Below are 23,554 nucleotides of genomic sequence, written 5' to 3'. Positions count from 1 at the left end.
GTGCTGGTCCTTGGATGAGGCATTAAATCAAAGTCCAATCGGCCTGTTCAGGTGTGTGTAAAAGATCCCATGGCACTGTTTCGAAGAAAAGCAGGTGAGTTATTCCTGGTGTCATTGTCAATGTTTATCCCTCAATCAACACCACAAAAAACAAATGATCTGCTCATTATCATATTGCTGTTAGTGAGAGTTTGTTGAGTGCAAATTAGCTGCCATATTTCCTACATTGCAATGGTGATTACACTTCAAAAAGTACTTAATTGGCTGTTAAGCACTTTGAGACATCCGGTGGTCATGAAAAGCACTATATGAATGCAAGTCTTTCTTTCTGGGTGTTGCCAGCCTACGTATGAAAGCTAGTGTGTTTTTGGATGATGTCGCCAAGGGGCAGCATATAGATGAAAAATAGGAGCTGCCAAGGTAACGGTGCAGGAGTGGGAAGAAATGCAGGTGATTCTCTGACTACGATTGGATAGATAAGAGTGGAAACAGGTGAATGCAATCTCACAGAGCTGGATGAAAGTGGAGAAGCTACAAATTGAATCAATAGGTCAAATCTTCCAGCAAATCGATGTCCTCAATTACAGTCTAAAATAAAACTGCAAATATGTTTTGAAATTTGATAACTCTTTCATTAATGATACATAGGCATGAATTTTATCTTTGGCTGGTGTGCGCGATTGGCGGACCTTGGAGCAGTCGGAAAAGGCCCCTGACCGCAATTTCATGCTGCCTGGCCAATTCATGGTCAGCCAGCATGAAACGCATGCCAAAAAGCTCAGCGATACCGGGGTGGGGGGCGGGCGCGGGTGAGCGCTGTGAGAAAGCTCCCTAAAGGGAAACAGCTTGCCTCAGGGAGCTGCAGACCTGAAAAAGATCAAATAAAGGTTTGAAAAGCTGTAATGCTGATGAAAAATGCAAAGCCTGGCCAATTTGCCACGGAAAATCGGAGACAATTGCGTTGTTAATGGACTTAATTGTCGGTGGGTGCGCTTCCGACTTTTGCATGCACCTCCCGAGCGAAATATCACACAAGTGTGCGATGACATCGGGACATTCATCCGACATCTTGTCGTGCGATCTTACGTCCAACACGGGATGTAAAATTCTGCCCATAAATAATTTGTAGGCAGCACAAAAAATTGCAGGCAGTAATGTAAATGTATAGCTTTATTTTAATGTTAAATTCATTTGAATTACCAGCAATATTAAACATGTTTTAAATCTGCTGAACTGGCTCAGATGCTGTTTCATAGCAGATATTCATACATCACTGTCAGTCAAACAATCCAGAACACTCACATAAGCAATCAAATACTTAACACATTCACACAATGTAAGACATAAAATGATATTTTCTGAACTTTTACCATAGGTACAAAAGAAGCAGAAGGAAAAAGTTAACCTCGAAAGCCAGCTGACTAATATTGAGGACCGCATCCATGCAATGACAGTGCATCTGCAGAACGTTCATCAGGAGTTAACTAATACACAGGTAAATGTTAGTGACAAAAAATAAGCTTAATCTGACCATTCCAGCTATGTTTCATACTGAACTGAAGTGGCCCACTGCAAGTTGTCACTGTAATAGTTTGCAAGGATCTCTGCAGATAGACTTCCATGAGATTGTAAAGTCTTCGATTTTAATTGCAGTTGCTACCAAACATTTATTTCAACTGAGATTTGCTGTGTACATTCAAAAGTTTATATGGCTTACCCTATAGAAATCATCCTTGTTTAGAACCATGGCATAGATTTTAAACAAGTACAGAGGAAGGGGAAGGAGGGGGGGGAAAGAACAAAAGGAGAAGGTCCATGATAGGGTGGAAGGCAGGAGAGATTAAGTGGCGAAATGGTTGATGGTTCAAGGCCAAAGGAGATGGTAATAGGACAAGTAAAGAGACAAAAGGGGTAAATGGGAGAGCAAAATATTTACCAAAAACTGCCATCCAAAAACAAAAAAAACTACAAAAAATGGGGCAGAGGTTAGGATCTGAAATTGGTAAATTCACTGTGGAGCCCGGAAAGCTGTAAAGTACCTAATCAAAAGATGATGTGCTTAACCTCGAGCTTATGTACTTGCAAGCGACATCCTCAGAGGAGGAGGATGAGCATGAGATACTTCAACAGATGTCAGCCGATGAAGATGGTGCCGTGAGGCCCAGCTCACAGGATAGTGACATGTGTGGCAGGGAGATTGGACACTTTCTGATCAGCAGATGCTTCACATGAGGACAACTGCAAGGGGCCACTGAACCAAGAAGTTCTGTCCCAGAAGCGACCTTGCTGACCTTTCATAAGAGGCCTTTGCCATTTCTTTGTAATGATCAGCACTATATGTCAAGGCCTTATGTCAACATAAGCACTCTTGAGGCATACACTTTTAAAAACTGTCCTGGTATTTTAATGCCACATCTGGTCACTGGTGCACAAAAATAAATACATGACTTGTCACACATTGAATGCTGAGACCTTGTTGAGATCCTGTAAAACATTAAAGCTTTCTGCATTTAATAAATAATTGTCACTGAACAAAATCTAAAGTGCTAGCCCATGCAGTTACGTGCTTACATATGGTAACTTCAGTGGGATGATGTTGCTGCACCTGGAGCTGAAATGGAGGCAGGCTGCTGCCTTTCTTGCTCTGCTGCATTAGATGGCTTCTGAGTGCCTGATCCCTACTGGAACCCAGCACCTCCTGGACCGCCTGCATCTGTGCAGAACCCACCCCAATTATCAGACCCAGAATGCAGCGTTGGTGTCACCATCAAAGGGATCGAGGATCTGCTTTCAGAGATTGAAGCATCTTGAGAGGAGCCCCCATTGCCTTCAGCCTGCCCTTCCACTGCCCTTTCAGGCTCCATATGCATTCCTGTGGTTTCCTGGAGGGTTCAGCTCCTGGCAATGGGAGATGTGTGGCTGGCTCATCTCACCCACCCATCGCTTCATTGATCTCATGGATGAGGTCAAGCTATGGAGGCCTGTGTACATCCCTGTAACCATTCAGTGCTATGCTCCATGTGTTTCTCCATGAGGGTCACCACTCTCTCAGTGGAGGTCTCCAGAAAAATGGCACCACTCATGACATGGATTGATTCCTTTGTTTGCGCATGGGACTGCACTGCCTATAGAAACTTTGACAGATGTTCACAGATTTGACACTGATGCTGAAGCATCTGCTGCTTTGCTGATGACACCTGAGGCTCACCATTTTCATGATGCTGAGCATTGCTGGGCCTCGCCTCTTTCTTCTGAAGGGAAATAGCTAAGGCTGTCACTGCCTCTGTTACCTCCTCCTGTATGTCTGGTGCAGTGCTCACCAGATTGTGCCACCTGTTCTACATGCTGGAGGAGGGTGTGTTGGAATGAAGTGAAGCAGTATCTTGAGATGGTGGTGCATCCTCTGAGCTTTCCAGTGCAGCAGAAGCTCCTTAGCTTAGCTACCTGCAGGAACATTTCCAGGGAAGCGTTGCTGAATCATGGAGTGGCCCTTCCTCATGATGAAGCCATTCCTCTGCAGCCTCATTGATATAGACTCCTTCCTTTGTAGCTTGTATCTGCAGCCTGTCTGAATGCTGCACAAGTGCCTTTAAAAATGGAGCCTCAGTGAGCTGTTTACCTTTAATTGGCTGACCCCCTACCTATCAGTTCTTAATTGGCTCTTCCTTGTGAAATCTCTGAAGAAGTCCCGCCCATGCGAGCCGCCAGCTGAAATATCTCCCTGCTGTCAGGTTATCCACCCGTTTAGTAAAATTCAGGCCACTAACTCTGTTTCTGTCTACGGGTGCTGCCAGGCCTGCTGAATATTTCCAACATTTTCGGCTTTTAAACAAGCATGTAAGATAGTTCCCAAAATCTGTTAAAATGTGAACTAGTTGAGTAAGTTGAACATTCCAACATTGATGTGTATTATTAACGTTCGCCTGCTCCTTTAGCAAATTCAACTTTTTTTCTCACTGTGACAGAAATATAATAATTTTCACAATTTTTTTTTGTTTATTGTGAAGTAGGTTTATGGGGGAAGTATAGTTGAGTCTGTCTGTGTGATTTAATTACATTTGGCGTCAAGCAGATTGCAAGTTTAACATCATCAATAGAAGCTAGGTGCTTGACATGCTAATACATAAACATGGATGTTGGTTTAGCATATAAGGTGTGAAGGGAATTTGCATTTTTAGATAAATGAAGGGATTATTTAGATTTCAATGAGATCTTAGTCTGTTTATAACTAGCCAGATAAGCATGGCTAAGGAGTGTGATTATTTTTCCTAAAGATTACTGACAATATTGGCAACATGCAAGTTTTTACATTATGAGGAAGATACAGTTTCAAAGACATATCAAACAATATAATTTATATATTAAAAAGAGAGAAACATATACAAAGGAGAATGAAAGGCAATGTGGAAGGAAGGTCGTGTAAGATCTAACAGGAGTGTGCGAAATAGCCTTAATGAAGCCTGCAGCCATTTGTGCATGAATCTGCTATGTAACAAAAGTGACACTGAGGAAAAGCCATTTGGAATTCCACTGCCAAGTGGGTATTGCGTTAACTTGCTGGTTCTGTTTTAAATCTAAAATCTATTTTGGACTATTGTCTTAAAGGGGGTGTAACTGGAAGTCAGGTCAATTAGGAATTTTAGGAGTTCTTATAGCAATAAGTAATTATAGTCTTATTATATGTGCTTGAAATCTTTTATTTTGTTAATATTTTAATTTAAGTTTTTAAATCTCTAAAGGTATTGGTGGACTTATTACTCCTGAATTAATGCAGACATCTTCTCATAATAAATACAAATTGTAAAACCATTGTGATAGCACAACCAAGTTTCCCTTGTGGATTTGGTCGGCCTGGCACACATCATCCGCCCATCATAACACTCATTGTGAAGTGGAAAAAATACATTGATCAATACAATGCTACTGATAATTTTTTTTTAGTCTTTACAAAAAGCACGAGAAAAAGAACTTGAAACTGAACAGCAGTTTAAGCTCCTTGCAGAGCGGGAGATGGAACGTCTCAAACAAGAGATTCGGCGGCTTGAAAATGACATGGCTGTATTGAGAGAGAGAAAAAATATTATGGAGGTAAGTATCAATAAGGTTGTCAAATCACTACATATTCCCTTTATGGCTGATTTGAATATTGAATGAAATTCTACATATCCATGTGCACAACTAAGGAGCATTAGTGTCATGATTAGTGGTCAAAGGGCTATTAGGAGCCCCACTATACAGTGTTTAATTCTCTATTTGTTAACAAGTGATTGACCTGATCACACCAGTTTCCTGCATGATTGGTAAGGGGAAAATTATTCCACTATGTTCAGTGTCTTCAAGGTTTTTTTTACAATGGAGCTGTGACTATCTTCCTAATGTGTTTTCAATAGCCACGTAAACAGCTAAGTAAATGATTTGTCTTTTTGAACTTTTAAAGTGACCGCCACTATCGTTTCCTATTCTTTAAAATTACTTACCAAAGCCAGTTGCTAACTACAGCTGAATGCATCTAATTTAGAAAAAAACATTTTGCTACAGCAAACTGACATCATTTTTCTTCTGTGGATCATTTTTTGTCTTCTATCTGTATAACCTGTTCAAATAGTGCAGATCAATGTACATGCAAAACTCTCCAAGTGCTTTGTGTACAATTACAAAGGAATAACTATACTCTCATAACACAAGTTCCCACTTGTCTTCCTACATTACAACAGTACACTTCAAAATAACTTCATTGGCTGTAAAACGCTTTGAGACATCTGGTGGCTGAAAAAGGTTTGTATAAATGCAAATTGTTCTTTTTTTCAGCACAGCCTCCCAAAAATATCATCGCCTAACTATTGTTCAATTTGGGATATTCAATGTCCCCAAGATATACCATCTTACCATTAATTTATTGTTTTTGCACATAGATATCCTCAGTAGTGTCAGTGTGGCTTATGTTGAATGTCTCCTTGAGCTTCAGTTTTGTGTCAAGTTATTATTCAAGGCAAGTCTTCTACAACATTCAACTATTGGCTTTACATTGGCTAACATATGATGCTATGTTCTTCAGGCAAACAATCAAAATGTTGAAACAAGTGTATCTTGAAGCTGAGTTTTTATTTGCTTCCCTCTACAGCCAATAGTTGCTTCACTGTGGTTGGTGACGGACTGTAGAAAACCTTCTTGAATCAAATATTTTAGAATAGAATTATCCGTGAAGAACTGTTGATAATAACCATTTGAAGTTGTTACAAATATGAGAAGTTTGTAAGATTGTTATATTTTGGAACTGTGTCTTTAGTGTAAGATGGAGAAATGAAGGGAGTCATGTGACCTGCTCTGAATTCTACTGGCAACAAGCCTTGGTGACTTGGTTGTTAAACATTAAAGGTGGGGGGTCCAGGTTGCTGTACTGGGAAAATGGTGCAAGATATTCACACCTGTAAACAATGACCTGAGCAGTTGTGCTAATGGTGGATAGACTATTAGTCTCCAAGTCACAGGGAGGTGTTAGGAATGTCAAGTTTTGAACAGGGTTATACTTTAAATTGTCTATTTAATTCCAAGATAGAATAGAGTTTGGGATCTGGAGGATAGCTAATCAACATTTCTACCTGGATACAAGGCCCATGTGATTCATGTTGCCATGGAGATGGGCTTTTTTATTCTTTAGCAGGATGTGGGTGTCTCTGGCTAGGCAAGCATCTGTTGCTCATCCCTAATTGCCCTGAGGAGGCGGTGGTGAGCCACCTTCTTGAACCGCTGCAAATCCAGCGACGTAAAAGGAATTGTAATATAGTTCCAAGTCAGAATGGTGTGTAGCTTGTAGGGGAACTTGCAGGTGGTGATGCTTCCATGCACCTGCTGCCTTTGTCTTCCTAGGAGGTAGAGATCGCAGGTTTGGAAAGTGATGGTGTGCAATTCGGGGTCGAATTATGGGACACCAATGTTGTAAACAGAGCAGCTTAAACTTAGAACGTTGCTAGGGAGAAGGATGGAGTCATTAGCTAGAGAAACGAGTCTGAAGTGAGAGACCAAAAATGATGGCTTCAGTCTTCCCAATATTTAATTGGAGGAAATTTCTGCTATCCAGTCCTAGGTGTCGGGTAAGTAATAATAAAAACAGAAAGTGCTGGAAAAACTCAACAGGCCTGGCAGCATCTGTGGAGAGAGAAACAGAGGGCAGAATCATCCCAGATTTGCATTAAATGCGCTAGCAGGCAGGTAAAATGACATTTTACCTGCCGGCCACGATGACGGGTTTTCACGTCATATTGTCCCAAACCCACCACATTATTTATGCATTCCCAGGAAATATGCTGTTTCCATGGTGAGTGGACTGTCATTCGCCTGCCTGCCATCGCCTCGCCGCTTCATTTTGCCAGGTGCCATATTTAAAGTCCAGCTGCGCGCACCACATCTCAGTGCTTTCAGCCCACGATTGCTGCAGGGAAGATGTCCATGAAAGGCAAGAAGACTGCAGCCCCTAGGTTTAGCGATGTGTCACTGGAACACCTTTTGGACACCTGGAGGCCTGCCGCAAAGTCCCCTACTCCCGCTCTGGCTGCAGGATGGGCAGTGGCATCACCAATCCAACATGGCAGGCGGGAGCAGCGGTGGTCAGTGCCAGTACTGCACAGAAGAAGTTGGCCATCCAATGCAGATAGAGGATGAATGATCTCATCTATGCAGCCAGGGTATGACAACCATCTCATCACTCTAATTTCACACACTCAAGTCCAATACACATTCACTGGCATCTCAATCACTGCCAGCTCAAGGGACATCACCACCCATTCTCACACACATACCCTCACATGTCCATCTGGCCTCATCTCCTCTGGAGACTGCCTCCTCATCCCTCACCACCTTGTGGCCACTTGCACATATAACGTGCCCCCACACACACCCTGGGATACCCTTCCTCCCCAGTACAGCTCTCATCCTCTTCTCTTGCCTAAAGCCACTTCTCCCCCTCCCTGAAGCAAGTCCTTGCCCTGCAGCTGATGAAAAGCCACTCTCATATGGCTGATCTGGAAGGTAGAGACCTACCCATGAGCCCCCTAAAAATGATGTGGTGCTGTCTATGAAACCTGGCACTGATGACTGCGAGTGCTGACTGAAGCAATGTAGGCAAATAAACCTTAAAGTCCCGAGCGAAGTGCAGCCTGCCAGGAGCATGTCGCTTATGTGCTGTGTGAAACACATTGGTGTGTTTTCCCACTGACATGGGCGCACAATGAAGCGGGGGCGATGAGTCCGGCGGGCTGGCCTCATAATGATATGCTGATGTATTACAATGAGGTTCCCAATGTCCGATGGCGGGAAACATGGCCCTCCATCGGTGGACCGAAAAGACGATCACAAACTGGCTTCACGCCATTGTGAAACCAATCATGCTATATACTGAATGTTGGCGGGCACAGAAAATCCTGGCCAAAGTTAATGTTTCGAGTCCAATATGATTCTCCTTCAAAGAGTCATACTGGATTCAAAACGTTAACTCTGTTTTTCTCTCTACAGATGCTGCCAGACCTGCTGAGTTATTACAGCACTTTGTTTTTATTTCAGATCCCCAACATCCAGTGTACTTTGCTTTTAGTGTTGGGTAAGCAGTCTGATAATTTAGCAACAGTGGAGGAGTCTAGAAGTAGGTATGGGTGTCATAATCATACATGTGAAAACTAATACTGTGCTTTCAGATAGTGTCCCTGAGTGGCAACATGGAGAGGAGAAATAAGAGGGGGCCATGGATAGATCCTTTCTGGACACCAGAGGTGTATCGCAAGTGATTCTCTGGCTCCAGTTAAGTAGATAAGTATGGAACCAGATGAGAGCAGTCCTACCCAGCTAGACAACAATAGTGAAGCATTGAAGGAAAGTTTATTCTTCCTTAAACATAGACACAAATATATTTTATAAATACTAAATGGAATTTATTGAATTTGCACTTTGCAGATTTCTAATGTTCAGTGTACTAATCATCACTATATATTTCAATATTGGTCACTACAGTGAGCAAAAGAATCAATGCTAGTGTAAAATAGAGAGACTGGAAAAAATATACATAATTATTCATTTTTTTTTAGAATAACATCTATAGGTACACACAGAAAATTGAAGATTTGAAATGTCAGTTGAACTGGGACAAGCAAGCTTTGGAGGCCTGGCTGGAAGAGTCAACCAAAACAGATGAAGATGCAATCACCATCCAGAAGTATGCACAAGAAGATGAAGGAAAAATCAGGGTATGTTTTATTTCATTTTGTTGCTATTTGTTTATTCAGCAATATAAGTGTGTCCCATAGCAATTTTCATAAACCGGAGGAAATAACACAACAGAAATGAGCACTAAAACAAACACGTGAAAGCTCTTCTGATGGATAAGGCAGGAGGCATACTTCCTCTTGTGATTTATCTGATTTGACCCAGGATCTGTGTTGTTAGCTGGTCACTGCCTCAGTGGGGGTGAGAGTGTTACAACCAGCTTCAATGATCCAAGACAGGAAAGGGGAAGGAATCAGCTAATTTCTGCTTCACTTATAACATATTTGCCTGGATTTTGTGGTTGCAATATGGCAAAACTGTCACCATTTGCCATCATTGCAACTATGAAACTGACAGCCACTTCTGGTGTCTGCAAGTGTGCAGTTAAGCACAAAAATCTGGAAGTTATTGTCAATGATTTGCTGCTCCTCCACGGCACTCATTGTCAAAATCTTTACAGGTGGAAATCTTTAGAGATAATTTTAATTAACATGAGCTTCTACTTTTATGCTATTGTTCTCACTGTAAAACCCTTGACAAAAGTTACACCTTGTTGAATAAGGTGTAACTGTTTCTTACCAGCATACTAAGCCATTAGTGCTGTTGAACAACATCTCTGGCCATGAAAAAATAATTTTATATTTGTGGAATGCAAAATTTCTTCACCCTAATAAAATATCATAGATTTTTCATATATAGTATTTTAAGTTTGTTTATGATATTTCAGTTTTATAAGATACAAGAATCATACAAGATTCTGAAGGGATTTGATATGGTAGACACTGAGAGGTTGTTTCTCTTGGCTAGGGTTTCTAGAAGATGGGAGCACAGTCTCAAGATAAGAAGCCAATCATTTAAGGACTGAGATGAGGAGAAATTTCTTCATCCAAAGGAATGTGAATAATTGGAATTCTCTATCCCAGAGATAAGGGATGCTCCACATTTGAGTATATTTAAGTTTGAAGTTGACAGATTTTTGATCTCTCAAGGAATCAAGGGATATGGGGAGCAGATAGAAAAGTGGAGTTACGGCTGATGATCAGCCATGATTGCATTGAATAGCAGATCAGGTTCGAGAGGCCTTAAGGTCTATTCCTGCACCTATTTCTTATGTTATTTACTTAATTCCAAGTGTACGTCCCAATCTTTGTTTCGTTCTCTGTAAAATGATTAATAAGTGAAGGCTAATTAGTGTTTTCTATTTCCTGGTTTGCTGTCTTTGAGAATTCTTTAATGTGATTGGCTGCTTACCCAGCTGGATGACATCACTGTTGCAAAGGTTGGCACCAGATTTAAATTAATGTCAGGAAAGGTGAATTCCATGCCTCAGAGATCACTAGATCTTGTGGACAACTTTCTTTGTGGTCAACAGCCAGTGCCTTCACTTTGCCAGTAATCACATTATCCAGGCCAGTGACCATTGCTGCAAGGTGCATGTGTGTAAGATGCTGGATGAGGATAGGATTGGGCTGTAACATCCCATAGATTTGAATAGTCATTTGGGCTAGGTACTTGTAGGCTTTTTCTTTTCCTGGATACCATGCCAGCTGACACTGTAAGTGGCTCCCTTACCTTAGGTTTTCCTGCCATCAAAAATACCATCATCACATTCTTATCAAAAATTCTACCCTTGACTTGTCAACACTTGCAGAGTAATGCCCTATCACCAACCTTACTTTCCTCCAAAGCCCTTGAACATGTTGTCACCTACCCCTCTTTCCTGCAGTTCCCTGCTTGAATATTTCCATCATGTTTCTGTTCCTGTCACAACAAAAAACTAATCAAAGTCACAAACATTATCTTCAGTGATGGTGACCATGGTACATTATCTATCAGTCTCTTTCTTAATCTGTCTGCAGCCTCACCCATTTCTTATCTCTATAATCTCTTCCAGTCTTACAGTGACACGCCCCCCACCCAAAACTATTCATTCCTCCTACTATGTCTGTTGTGTATCCTCCTTTGCTTCACTAATGGTAGTTGTGCCTTCAGCTATCTAGAGCTTGTGTTCTGGAATTCTTTCCTGAAACACCTCTGCTTCTCCACCTCCTTTTTCTCCTTTAAGATACTCCTTAAAATCCACCTCTACCTAATCTTTTTGCAACCCCCTTTGTCTTTATTAGTTTGGCATCCATTTTTATCTAATTACGTCCCGATAAAGTACTTTAGGACGACGTTCTACAGTAAAGGGGCTATTTAAATTATTCTTGTTGTCTGAGTTGTTGCAACTGCTGTTGTACTGTTCTTGTATAAGTTATTGACTTCAGGCTCTAAGAGAAAAAATTTGGAAAGAAATATTGTACGTAGAACAAACTTGATCGTTTTTCTGTTTATTATAGGATATTACAGTACGACTGGAGAGGATGACTATGGAAGCAAATAAAAAGTGTAAACTACTTGACAATGAAATGACTGAAACAATTGCAGCTCAGGTTAGATACACTACATTTTTTCAGTTGTATTCAAAGTTAAATTCTTATTCAACAGTACAGTATATTTGTTGTTATAAATATGCTAAATACAATCTTGCATTACATTTAAAGCATTGAAATATAATTTATCTTAAGTTAAAACATACTAATATTAATGTATAGCAGCAAAGGTAAATATTGTATATTTTTATAGAAAACATATTTAGAAACTTGTTTCTATTGTTAGATGGAACTGGACAAAATAGCACACGACTTTCGCAGATCCCACAGTGAGAGGCAAGAACTCATTAGCCAATGGCAGGATACTATTGAACAGATGCAGAAAAGAGATCAGGAGATGGACAAGTGTGCCTTGGTAAGGAGCTTCGTTTCCACATTTGTAATCTGATTTGCAGTACAATTCAGTACCCCCTCACATACTAAGACTAGATAGAAATTATTGTGGCCTCAGGGTCATTTCGTTATTTTGGCATGCTCCCCCAGCCTTTACTGGGGAAATAACATGGAGGATAAGCAGAGATTGGCTGTGGCACACGTCAAAGACTTTGCTAGTTACCTCAATGTTGCCAGTAAAATGTTCATAAAACATAGTGTCATAATGCCATAGAGTTTACACCACGGAAAGAGGCCCTTCGGCCCATTTTGTCCTCACCGGTCATCGAGCCCCTTTCTACTCTAATCCCATTTTCCAGCACTTGACCTAGTATACAATGGCGTTTCAAATGTTCATCTAAATGCTTCTTAAATTTTGTGAGAGTTCCCGCCTCTACCACCCTTTCAGGCAGTGAGTTCCAAATACCCACCGCCTTCTGGGTGAAAAAAAATTTTCCTCAAATACCCTTTGAACCTCCTGTCCCTTACCTTAAAACTATGACCCCTGGTTTTTGACGCCTCCACTAAGGGGAAAAGTTTTTTCCTATCTATTCTCCTCATAATTTTGTACACCTCAATCAGCTCCCCCCTCAGCTTTCCCTGCTCCAAGGAAAGCAACCTCAGCCTTTCCAGCCTCTTTTCATAGCTGAAATGTGTTTAAACATGTTTACGTATTTAAATTTGCAGTCTTAGGCCTTGTAATCATTGCCCTGGCTTTCCAGGTTATTAAATTTAAATATCCTCACATCTCCCATAGGAATGCTGCACATCAGGGGCCAACAGAGATCCCTTGCATAAAATTAGCAAATAAACTTGGAAGTAATTTCCTGCCATTGCCTGCTGGAATTATGCTGGGTTTTCATTGCAATGATACTGTTTTTCATGCACATACAATCCCCATCACTACATCGTTCATGCTTGGCACATGTAGTTACCTGTACAGTAAGTCTTCACTTAAAGTTGTGGTTGCGTTCCTGAAAATTGCAACTTTAAATGATACAACCTTATGTGAATCATGGGTTCCCATAGAAATCAATGTTAAAGCTGGAGTTAAGTTCCTTTGGACATTTCTTGCCAGGAAAAAACAGTGTACAAGTTGAAATCCAAGTACATGCAACACTGTTCATTTTGAGCTGGAATTACTTGCAAAACCAAATAAATCTCTTAAGATAACAGAAATACTATATACATTGAAATTAGATAATACTAAATCACTTAAACAAGCCCTGAGTAGCACAGCTCCTGTGTCTCACCCACAGCACTCCTGAAACACAGCTCAACTTTTTGCTTTCTTTCCTTTCCCACTCTTTCTCTCCTTTCTGACTCTGCCTCTCTCTCTCTCTCTCCTTTCTGACACTGTGTCTCTCTCCTTTCCCACTCTGTCTTTTTATCTCCAGTGTCTGACAGTTTGCAGGGGTTGAGCCCTGTCCCGTGAAGTGTTGCAGAAGAAGCTGTGGGGGGTGAGGGGAGAGCAGTGGAGTTGGGAGGGCGGGCCACGCAAGAAGCTTGGGGGAGCTGTGAAAGAAGCCGCGGTGGGGGCTGCAGAAGAAGCCAGGGGTGGTAGAGGGTGGGGAGGAACATGGTGGCGGGACCAGAGTTCAGCATGGGGGCAGCAGGCCCAGAGTTCAGCATGGGGGGGACCGGACCAGAGTGCAGACAGCATAAAATTGAAAATGACAACGTAAATTGAAAAATGGTCCTAAAAGAGTAAACAACATTAAAATAAATGACTCTGAGTGGTGTGACTTATACTGAGGACTTACTGTATCAAGCAAATAATGCTAACCATTTATATTTCCATAAGAGTCAATCACAAAAGCATGGCTTAGAAAATATTTATTGTGCTGGCTATTTCAGCAGTTTAATAAATACTCTGCACTTACCCATTTATAAAGCTGTGCTTATTTCAGCCAATCAGGTCCTTAAACTGTTTCAGTTGCACCTTGTTAAAGTGAGATTTCTTTAGTGATGGGATTCTGGGTGTATCTGTTAATAATTACAAGAAACAGTTGATCAGTGAGATTTCTGTTTTTGAAAAAGTATGTTGGTAATATAATTTTCTGGCTTTATCACCCAACACATCTAGAGTGAAAAACGTGATGACAACAACATGCTCACTCACTATAAGCAGCTGGGAATGTTTTTTCATGAACAATATTCAGTGCAATATACATTTTGGCCACATGATGGTGCAAAGTTCTCAGTTTATTTTAAATGAATAACAGCAAGTTTGAAGCATGCATTTAACTTCTTAAACATGATCCAAGTTTTTATCGTATTCAGGGCATGTTTTAAAAGCTGAACCCATGGTCAGCATGAAGAAATTTTTTCTAACGCAAAAAATGTCATAATTCCAGATGGAGGATATTCTAGTTTTCCATTGAAGGATGAGGCAGATCATCTCACAACTGTACCCATCTTTACAATCTTTGTCATTTTTATGGGCAGAATTTTCAGGTCGGCGAGTGGGGGTGGGGCCTGCTCGCCAACACGTAAAATGGCGCGCGGTGACGTCGGGCACGAGTCCCGATGTCACCGTGCGTCATTTAGATTGTCAGTCCGTCGGTTGCGCAGCCAAGTCCACTGAGCGCCCACCGAACTGTCCAAGGCCTATTAAGGCCATTAAGAAAGTAATTAAAGTTATTTAGAGTGCTGCCCGTCCAACCTTAAGGTTGGGGGGCAGGTGAAGAGCCCAGGCAGCCTTCACATTTTTCATGAAACCTCATCCACAGGCAGGATGAGGTTTCATGAAGGGTTTATTAATTAAATAAAAATTTTTGAAAACGTTAATGGAGATGTCCCAGCTCATGTGACAGTTTCACATGAGGGAACGTGTCCTTAAATTTTTTTTTCCTTTATTAAATTTTTCAGAACTTAAAATATGCATATGCATGCATATGTGAAAGAGCGCAGGCCCTGACTCAGGGAATCCACCCACCATCACCACCACCCCCACCCCCCTCCCGTCTGCACAGGGAGCGCTCAGCGCTTCTGGGTATGCGTCATGCTGGGTGGGCCTTAATTGGCCCACCCACATGAAATGGCGGCGTGCACCCAATCAGGGGCGCCGATTGGGTTCGCGCTTGCTCCCGCCCAGCCCCCGCACAACCCCCATGATGGGGCGGGGGGGGGGGGGGGGCAGAAATTCAACCCTATGAGTGCTAAAAGCTGGTTTTAAGGAAACTGCTCGACAAAACTGGACAAGCTGAGCGAGTGGACAAATGCATGGCAGATGCAGTATAATGTGGATAAATGTGAGGTTATCCATTTTGGTAGCAAAAACAGGAAGGCAGATTATTATCTGAATGGCTATAAATTGAGAGGGGAAATGTGCAACAAGACCTGGATGTCCTTGTACACCAGTCGCTGAAGGTAAGCATGCAGGTGCAGCAGGTGGTAAAGAAGGCAAATGGTATGTTGGCCTTCATAGCCAGAGGATTTGAGTACAGGAACAGGGATGTCTTGCTGCATTTGTACAGGGCCTTTTGAGACCACACCTGGAATATTGTGTGCAGTTTTGGTCTCCTTATCTGAGGAAGGATGTACTTGCTATAGAGGGAGTGCAGTGAAGGTTTACCCGACTGATTCTGGGGATGGCGGGACTGACATTTGAGGGGAGATCAAGTCGATTAGGATTATCTTCGCTGGAGTTCAGAAGAATGAGGGGGTTCTCATAGAAGCCTATAAAATTCTAACAGGATTAGACAGGGTAGATGTGGGAAGGATGTTCCCGATGTTGGGGGAGTCCAGAACCAGGGGTCACAGTCTAAGGATACGGGGTAGACCATTTAGGACTGAGATGAGGAGTAATTTCTTCACCCAGAGAGTGGTGAGCCTGTGGAATTCTTACCACAGAAAGTAGTTGAGACCAAAACGTTGTATGCTTTCAAAAAGGTGTTAGATATAGCTCCTGGGGCAAAAGGGATCAAAGGGTATGGGGAGAAAGCGGGAGCAGGCTATTGAATTGGATGATCAGCCATGATCATAATGAATGGCGGAGCAAGCTCGAAGGGCCGAATGGCCTACTCCTGCTCCTAGTTTCTATGTTTTTATGTAATTCATTAAATTATAATAATTGTAATTGCTGAATACTGTTTTTACAATTTTTTTCTGTATATACTTTCCTCCATCTTATGAAATAGATGGAGCAAAATTTCGAGGAAGGAATAATATATAATATGCTTTAGATATCATAAAACCATAAAGACATTTATAAAGAGTGCATTTAGAATCTTATCAAAAGCACACAGAGTAAATCTTTGTCCATTACATTTTTCCAACAGCAAGGGCAGGATTTTTGGATCGTTGGGTGGGCCCAGGAGTGGCTGAGAGACGGGCCGCCGCCTGCGATCGGCCCCTGACTGTGATTTCACACTGGCTGGCCAATTAACGGTCAGCCAGCATGAAAGGCATGCTGAAAATCTCAGTGCTGCTGGGGTGGGAGCGAGAACAGGGCGAGCGCTGGTGTCAGCGCGGGTTCGGGGGACCACGCAATGAAAGCTCCCTGAAGGCAGAGAACTGCCTCAGGGAGCTGAAGAATTTTAGAAACAAAAATACAGATTATGAAATTCTGAAAAAAATGTCCCCACATGGGACTCATTCACCTGAACATATAGGTAATAAAAATTCTGTCAGTGCATTTTTAAAAAAATTAATCTCGGAAACCCGTCCGTGGATGAGGTTCCCTCAAAAATCCAAAGGCCGCCTGGCTGATTCGCCTGCCCGCCAATCGTAAGGTTGAACAAGCAGCGAAAAATCACTCTTAATTAATACATTAATAGGCGCCCGCCGACCAAAATATCATGCAGGTGCACAATGATGTCCGGATGCTTACCCGATGTCATCACGTGCAATTTTACGCTCGGGTGTGCCCGCACACCAAGCGAAAAATCCTGCCCCAAGTGTCATATTGCTCTCTTTATCCCCTTTATCATTCATCCAAGAGTCAAAAGGATCATCTGTCCTTTTACAACCGTATAAATTTAGGTTTAACTTTGAACTTTTATTATAAACTTCCTATAAAAGGCTTTTCCACAGTCTTAGTAGAAACTTCATTATAGCTCAGGCCACCCTCAGAAAGATGAAATACTGTTGCGAGCAACTACTTTGTTAGTTTCCAGGACTATATTTTCTTTGACATCGAATTGAATGTACATCAAAAATATCAGAAACAAAACTCCTTGCACAATTTTGATTTGAATTTAATTCAGAAAATATATTGACAATTACTTAATACTAAAAAAAATTCTCTTTAATAGTCGCTAGCAGAGGTGAAACAGGAAATACGAGAGCAAGACGCAGCCCTCAATGAGAAAATCCAGTTCCTTAAGAATGAGACTGAAAACAATAAAGAATTTGAAAAAAAGATTTCCGGAAATCAACGTCTCTCAGCTAAACTTCGATTAGAGTATCAAGAGCATGAGACAAACCGTCTTCAACTACAAAATGAGGTAATTACACAATATTATTTGCATTTTACAGCTATAAATGCAAAACCTCAGACCTATAAGTAAATATAATTTGTATAGACTAATATATTAGACTGAGAACAAAAGAACACCATTTTCTAAGCTTCTATTCATGCAACTTGTGAACATCTTCATTCTGGCTGAAGGGAGCTGGGTGATTATGAGGTCCTTTAATAGTAAAATAAAAAAATCCAAGGAGAATAAGGCATATGTATAGATGGAAGCTGGACAGATTAGAATTTAGGGAAACATGGCTGGAAATGCCTTTCATGTAGGAAGTGAGTGATTTTTGCATAGTTATTGAACCTTGATATGCCTAAAATTATTGCATTTCAGCCCACTTACATACCCAATATGATCACATATCTCTTTGTCACTGTTTCCTAGAAGTAGTAGCTTCAAAAAAATTTATCTGATTATTTAAGGTAGGAAGGAACCCACCAAAAGGAGTTGGATAAAGCACAGGGTAGGAAGATAATTACCTCTTCCATTCATTGCATATTATTTTGCAAAATTACTCATCACAAACTCCTGTAGACTTGTTGAATATTTCTGCCTTTACTAAACACATATTGGTCCAGAACTTACGATCTTCAGATGGTCGTACCCTGGAGGTAAACCCCTCCCCCCCTCCCAAGATAAGATGGAAGTCTCTATGCACTGACTACTTGGGAATTGCCTGGGAAGTTTGGACTTCCGGTGGGCAATTCCCCTGCGTCTGGAACTCTCCAAAGTTCCAAATCAAAGTCAGAGACTTCAGATGGTTCTGATTTAGTTATTTGAATAGTTAGCCAGGAAAAGTGAGAAGGATTAAAACCAGTTCTACCTCCTGGTAACTACATTACTGACCCCCCCCTCAACTCCCCACTGGACCCCCTGACTACCCCTCCCCCCACCAACTACCACCCCAAACTACCAACCTCAGCCTGACGACCCCCTCCCCTGACTTAACTACCCTGTGACCACATGACTACCCTTACCCACCTTTTGCCCTCACCCACTTACCTGCCAATCTAACCCTTCACCCACTTACCTGCCACCCTACACCCTCATCCAATTACCTTATGCGCTTACCTTCTCTCCATAACTTCTCAAAGTGGCTTTGGAGCCTTTAAACTTACTGGAATATGGCAGTTAGTGCTGTTAAAAGGGGACATGGCTTTCTCTGACAATCGTGCCCTAAGAAGGAAGGACTCCTAGAGCAGGTACACTCCACATTTCTGAGGAGGCCCAGTTCGAAAGTCCAGGTGAGAAATGCGGACCTCCAGTGCAAGATAAGTGAATAGGAGCAGAGTGGCAATCCAACGGTGATTGCCGCTCCTCAGAAGATTCGGCCCATTATCCTAGAAAGGGTAATACTGCATCAGAGGTGCATTATCAACCTCTTCACACAAGTTTGTATCAATTATTTTATGATTAATCTTCTAGAGTAGATGCAATGCAGACTCCAGGAATATTATATTAAACCTTTTTTAGTTACCAAAAAAAACTGTGTGGTAAACAGCATGCTTGTACAAAATAGGGACAAGGAGAAAATTGTGATGCAAAAAATCCTGAGCACTTTCGATGTCATCCTGCAGTAACTCTGGCAAGAGGGTGGAAATTAAACTAGGCACTCCTATTGAGTTATTTTGGGTGGACCATTCACCAATTCCTTAACAGCAGGTGGCATTAGAAGGGACCAAGCTAATGTGAGGATCTTAGCTGACCTTGCAGCAGGTTGGGGCAGGTTTTGCAGTCAATACATCCAGTAAAAAGAGGCAACACGCACATATCAAGAGGGCACAGATTTAAAGTAAAAAGGTAAAAGCAAAATACTGCGGATGCTGGAAATCTAGAACAAAAACAAAAATACCTGGAAAATCTCAGCAGGTCGGACAGCATCTGCGGAGAGGGATACAGTTGGGGAGGACAGGAATGTTGCTTGCCATTTTAACACACCACCCTGCTCTCATGCCCACATGTCCGTCCTTGGCCTGCTGCAAAGTTCCAGTGAAACTCAGCGCAAACTGGAAGAACAGCACCTCATCTTCCGACTAGGCACTTTACAGTCTTCCGGACTTAATATTGAGTTCAACAATTTCAGGCCATGAACTCTCTCCTCCAGCCCCACCATCTTTCCAATCCCCGTTTTTCCAATAATTTACAAATATATTTTTCTTTTCCCACCTATTTTAAAATTTATTTCGATCTATTGTTTCAGCTCCACCTTTTAGCCCATTTTGATCCCTTCCACCCACCCCACCCCCACGAGGGCCATCTGCCACTAGCTTGTCCAGCTTGTTACCCTTAATGTCCCCATTAGCACATCCTTTAGATAATATCACCACCGTCAACACCCCTTTGTCCTTTTGTCTATGACATCTTTGGCAGACTCTTCTTGGCCTCCACCTATCACTGGCCCTCTATCGAGCTCTACCTATCCCTCCCACCCCCTTCTACCAGCTTAAATTTCATCTCATTTCTATATTTTTTAGTTCTGATGAAGGGTCACAAGGACTCGAAATATCAGCAGATTTAAAGTAATTGGCAAAAGAAGCAAAAATGATATTAAAAAACTTACTCATGCAGTGAATGCTTAGGATCTGGAATGCACAGCCTGTGGTGCAGGCAGGTTCAATCGTAGCATTTGAAAGGGAATTATTTTGTTATATGAAATGGAAGAATGTGCAGAGTTACGGTGGAGAAGGCAGGAGATGTGTGGACATACGGCAGAGTTCCCTGAGGCAATGTGAGCTCATGCACTGTGAGCAGAGGAGCCCATGGCGGTGATGAACTCCATTTTGTCTCAGGGGCTCACCTACATGAGCTCCATTCATGAAATAATCTCATGGAGAGACACTTGCAGCATCACACAGAGTGGTTGCAAGAGTAGTGTAACTACCTGCAAAGGATACAATGCTCACTCCATTAGCCTGGAGCAGTTTGCTCCGAGTATGAGAGCTGGCAACCATGGAATATATGAGGAACTGCATTCCCTTAACAGGACATTCACAATGCTGGTCAGAGGTTGCTAGAATGGATGACTGCTGCGCCCCAGCAACCAGCCCCACCTGAAGGCCAACCTAGAGCTGTGGAGATTAGTGAGGAGGGTGAAGGTAACTGAGAACATGTCAGCATCCTTGTCTTCTGCTAAGTCTCCAGCCCCTGTTCCAGAGCCTAAATCTGCTTTATGCTATGATCCAAGCTGATGTTACTACTGACAAATCAGATTCCAGGGTAGAACCTGATTTGATAGATCCTACTTTTATTTTTTGTTTAGAAATGTGGAGAGTCGCTACTGAACAGAGTCACAGGAGTCAGCAGATGAACTTTTAACAAAGAGTAAAACACTTATTAAACAAGAAACGATGAACTATATATTTTGCAATACTCCTTCACCCACAACTATACCTGTACAGATATACACAGATTCATAAGGATAACACAAGTTACAAAAGCTATCTTATACTCTCATGTTCATGTAAACCAATAGGCACCCTGTGGTCAGGCACATCACACTCTGAAATTAAGTGACAGATGCCACCCCAAACAGATGCAATGGATCTCCCCTCAACTCCCCCCAGACATTTGTCACACTGTGAGCCAACTGATCTCAGAGCTCTGTTTTTCACTCGAAAAGAACCTGCTTTGGAATCTTCTCCCAAATGACGCTTTCTCTCGGACGCCTTCCACAAGGGTCCGCCTCCAGGATTTCGAACTTTCCTTCCGTTGTTCCTCTCTCCTGGCATTCAAGATTCGCCTTCCACATAGTCTCTCTCAAATACTCAGCCGTGCCAACAGAGCACCGCTGTTTCACATGCCCATAATAAGGAGTTACCAACCTTTGGCTGTCTCCTTGAATCCTCTCTCAAGCCTATTTTGCTTTAAGCCTGCATCCTGCAGATTTCTTCCTTTAAGCTTTAAGTTTGGAGCCTTCCTCTCTGCTGCTCACTTTCACTTCCACTGAACAGGATCTTGTTCGTATTCCTGCCCTTCTCCCTTGACTTTACTGTCTTCTTGGGACTTTCCACCTGTTCCACTCCCTGGTTTTGGGACTTTTCATTCTTTGGAACCTACTTCCTGCAGTTCCTTTGTCCGTGTCCAGCTTCTCCTGGCACCTGCTTCCAACTGAACTGTTTTTTTCTGTCTCTGTGGGCCCCTTTCTCTGGACCCCTGTTGCTAGGCAACAGTGCAGTTTTTTTTATACCTTTTGTTTTAACTTCACTTCAAGAGTCATAAAACCTAATTAAAATTCAGGCATCTTTTAAAGTGAAACTAAAACTCAAGTTTCCCATTTCTTAATGCACAAATTATAAAAATACAAATTAAACTTGAAGCTATATTGTTCTGAACACCCAAAAACAGAAATATAACTTACTTAAAAACAATATCTAGTTCCTAACATTTACTTGTGGCAATGACAATGGCTGCCCCTGCAGAAATACAGAGGCCACAGTCTGAAGTAGGTCCCAAGTGAGCTTGCATGATGAGGCTGGCCACCATCCTCCTCAATGCTACATAGCATGAGAGTTGAGCAGCCTGCCTCCACCTCATCCAAGGTGACATGGGGCGACACTTCGTAGGAGCATTTGCAAGCGCAGGGTGCCGTGTCACCTTGATCACTGATGGATTCGCCATGGCAACGCTTCATATCACTTTGTACATATCACGATTAAGAACTTTGTAAATACATTCACTATAGCTAAAAATATTTCAACCTGCTTTTATCCACCAATACCCTCAATGCGAGCATTTACAGAATGAAGCCAGTTCTTACCAGTGGTGCTGAAGACTGCACCTGAAATCCATTTCTCATTGATGCTTTCCAAGCGAGGGTGTACCCATGTATGTCCAGCAGTGGAAGGCTGCTTCCTTTTCCAAACATTCAGATAAGGCAATTTTACAGCAAGGGTTGCGGATTGAGATGCTCCTTGCAACATTTCTTGTCCAGCTTTGATTGTCTTTATGGGAGGATCAATGATCATACTCAAAGATCGAATCCAGTTGATCAGATGCACTTCAAGCATAAGTGTTACACAGTCACTTAAGTGGATTTTATGCATGTCAAGGTGCCATGTATGCTCCAGGGAATCATGCTGGTGTGGTCTCCCCACTACATTAGAGGCCTTTGCCTTCTAGGTGGCAGAGGCTGTGGTTTCACAGGAAGCCAAGATGCCTGGCAGCTTTGTAAGTTTCAGATGCCACACACTTCTAAAACTGGATGCCGGTGTTGGGTGGATAATGTGGAAGGATATTGAAGGAGTTGTTCTAACACAATTGTGGCCGCACCCTGTAAAATGTGCAGTGGCTGGAGTACTGTTGGTACATACAATCTGAAGGTCGTGGGTATAAAGTCCCCCTTCCTACTTGCACTGTCGGCATAGTGGGCATAGTCTGAGTAGGCACAGGGTCTTGTTTTGACAGGCTCATTGATAGCCACTAACATTTTTTCTGCAGGATCCAGGTTGTGAATGACTTCTCATGTTATGTTTGTGCACTATGTTGAGGCCAAGGGCTATGACGGTCATGGCTTCAGCCATGTTAATGGCACTGACTTTCCTCATGTACTGTTGGTGTTCTGTCTTGTTGGGAATGAGTATTTCCCTGAGGAAGTGTGGTTTCCATGTTAAACGTTTATTATGTAGAAGCTACTTACTGGGACTGGCTGATCTAAACTCTTGAAAGGTAACAGTTTATGTGAATCTACTCTGGATTAGCAGGCTTCGCTGATGGCCCCCTCCTGCAAAGAATTAGCCATGGTTACATGTACCTGCCCCTCTGCTAGTCTGCTATTCCTGCCCTCTTCCTCCTCCCTGTCAGATCCCTGAACATGGGCAGGGGCCTCCACTTCCTGCTCTTCAATGTCTTCCTCCTCAGATATAGCTATAAGACCAGCTCCTGCGCCCCCTGGTTGCACGCTGCTCTGCAGGCCCCTCTGCTGCGCCATATTGTGTAGCATGCAGCACACTATTACTATTCTGCATACACTTGCAGTGGAATACTGTAGAGCTCCACCGGAACAGTCAATGTCCCTTGAAGCACATTTTC

The 23,554-nt window shown here is 42.2% G+C and overlaps 1 protein-coding gene across 1 annotated transcript in view; it reads left to right on the top strand.

The window, feature by feature from the left end:
- Positions 1–23,554, top strand: part of ccdc39 (coiled-coil domain containing 39) — a 141,691-nt gene that overhangs the window by 1,924 nt on the left and 116,213 nt on the right. Inside the window, exons 2-7 of the mRNA XM_041204947.1 lie at positions 1,376–1,495; positions 4,942–5,088; positions 9,075–9,233; positions 11,592–11,684; positions 11,911–12,039; positions 17,315–17,506. Coding sequence (XP_041060881.1) covers positions 1,376–1,495; positions 4,942–5,088; positions 9,075–9,233; positions 11,592–11,684; positions 11,911–12,039; positions 17,315–17,506 — 840 coding nt within the window. The remainder of the gene's footprint in view (positions 1–1,375; positions 1,496–4,941; positions 5,089–9,074; positions 9,234–11,591; positions 11,685–11,910; positions 12,040–17,314; positions 17,507–23,554) is intronic.

This window comes from Carcharodon carcharias, chromosome 2, assembly GCF_017639515.1.
Source record: "Carcharodon carcharias isolate sCarCar2 chromosome 2, sCarCar2.pri, whole genome shotgun sequence".
Classification (NCBI taxonomy): domain Eukaryota; kingdom Metazoa; phylum Chordata; class Chondrichthyes; order Lamniformes; family Lamnidae; genus Carcharodon; species Carcharodon carcharias.
The sequence above is the reverse complement of the archived record's forward strand: the minus strand, read 5'-3'. Positions and strand labels throughout refer to the sequence as shown.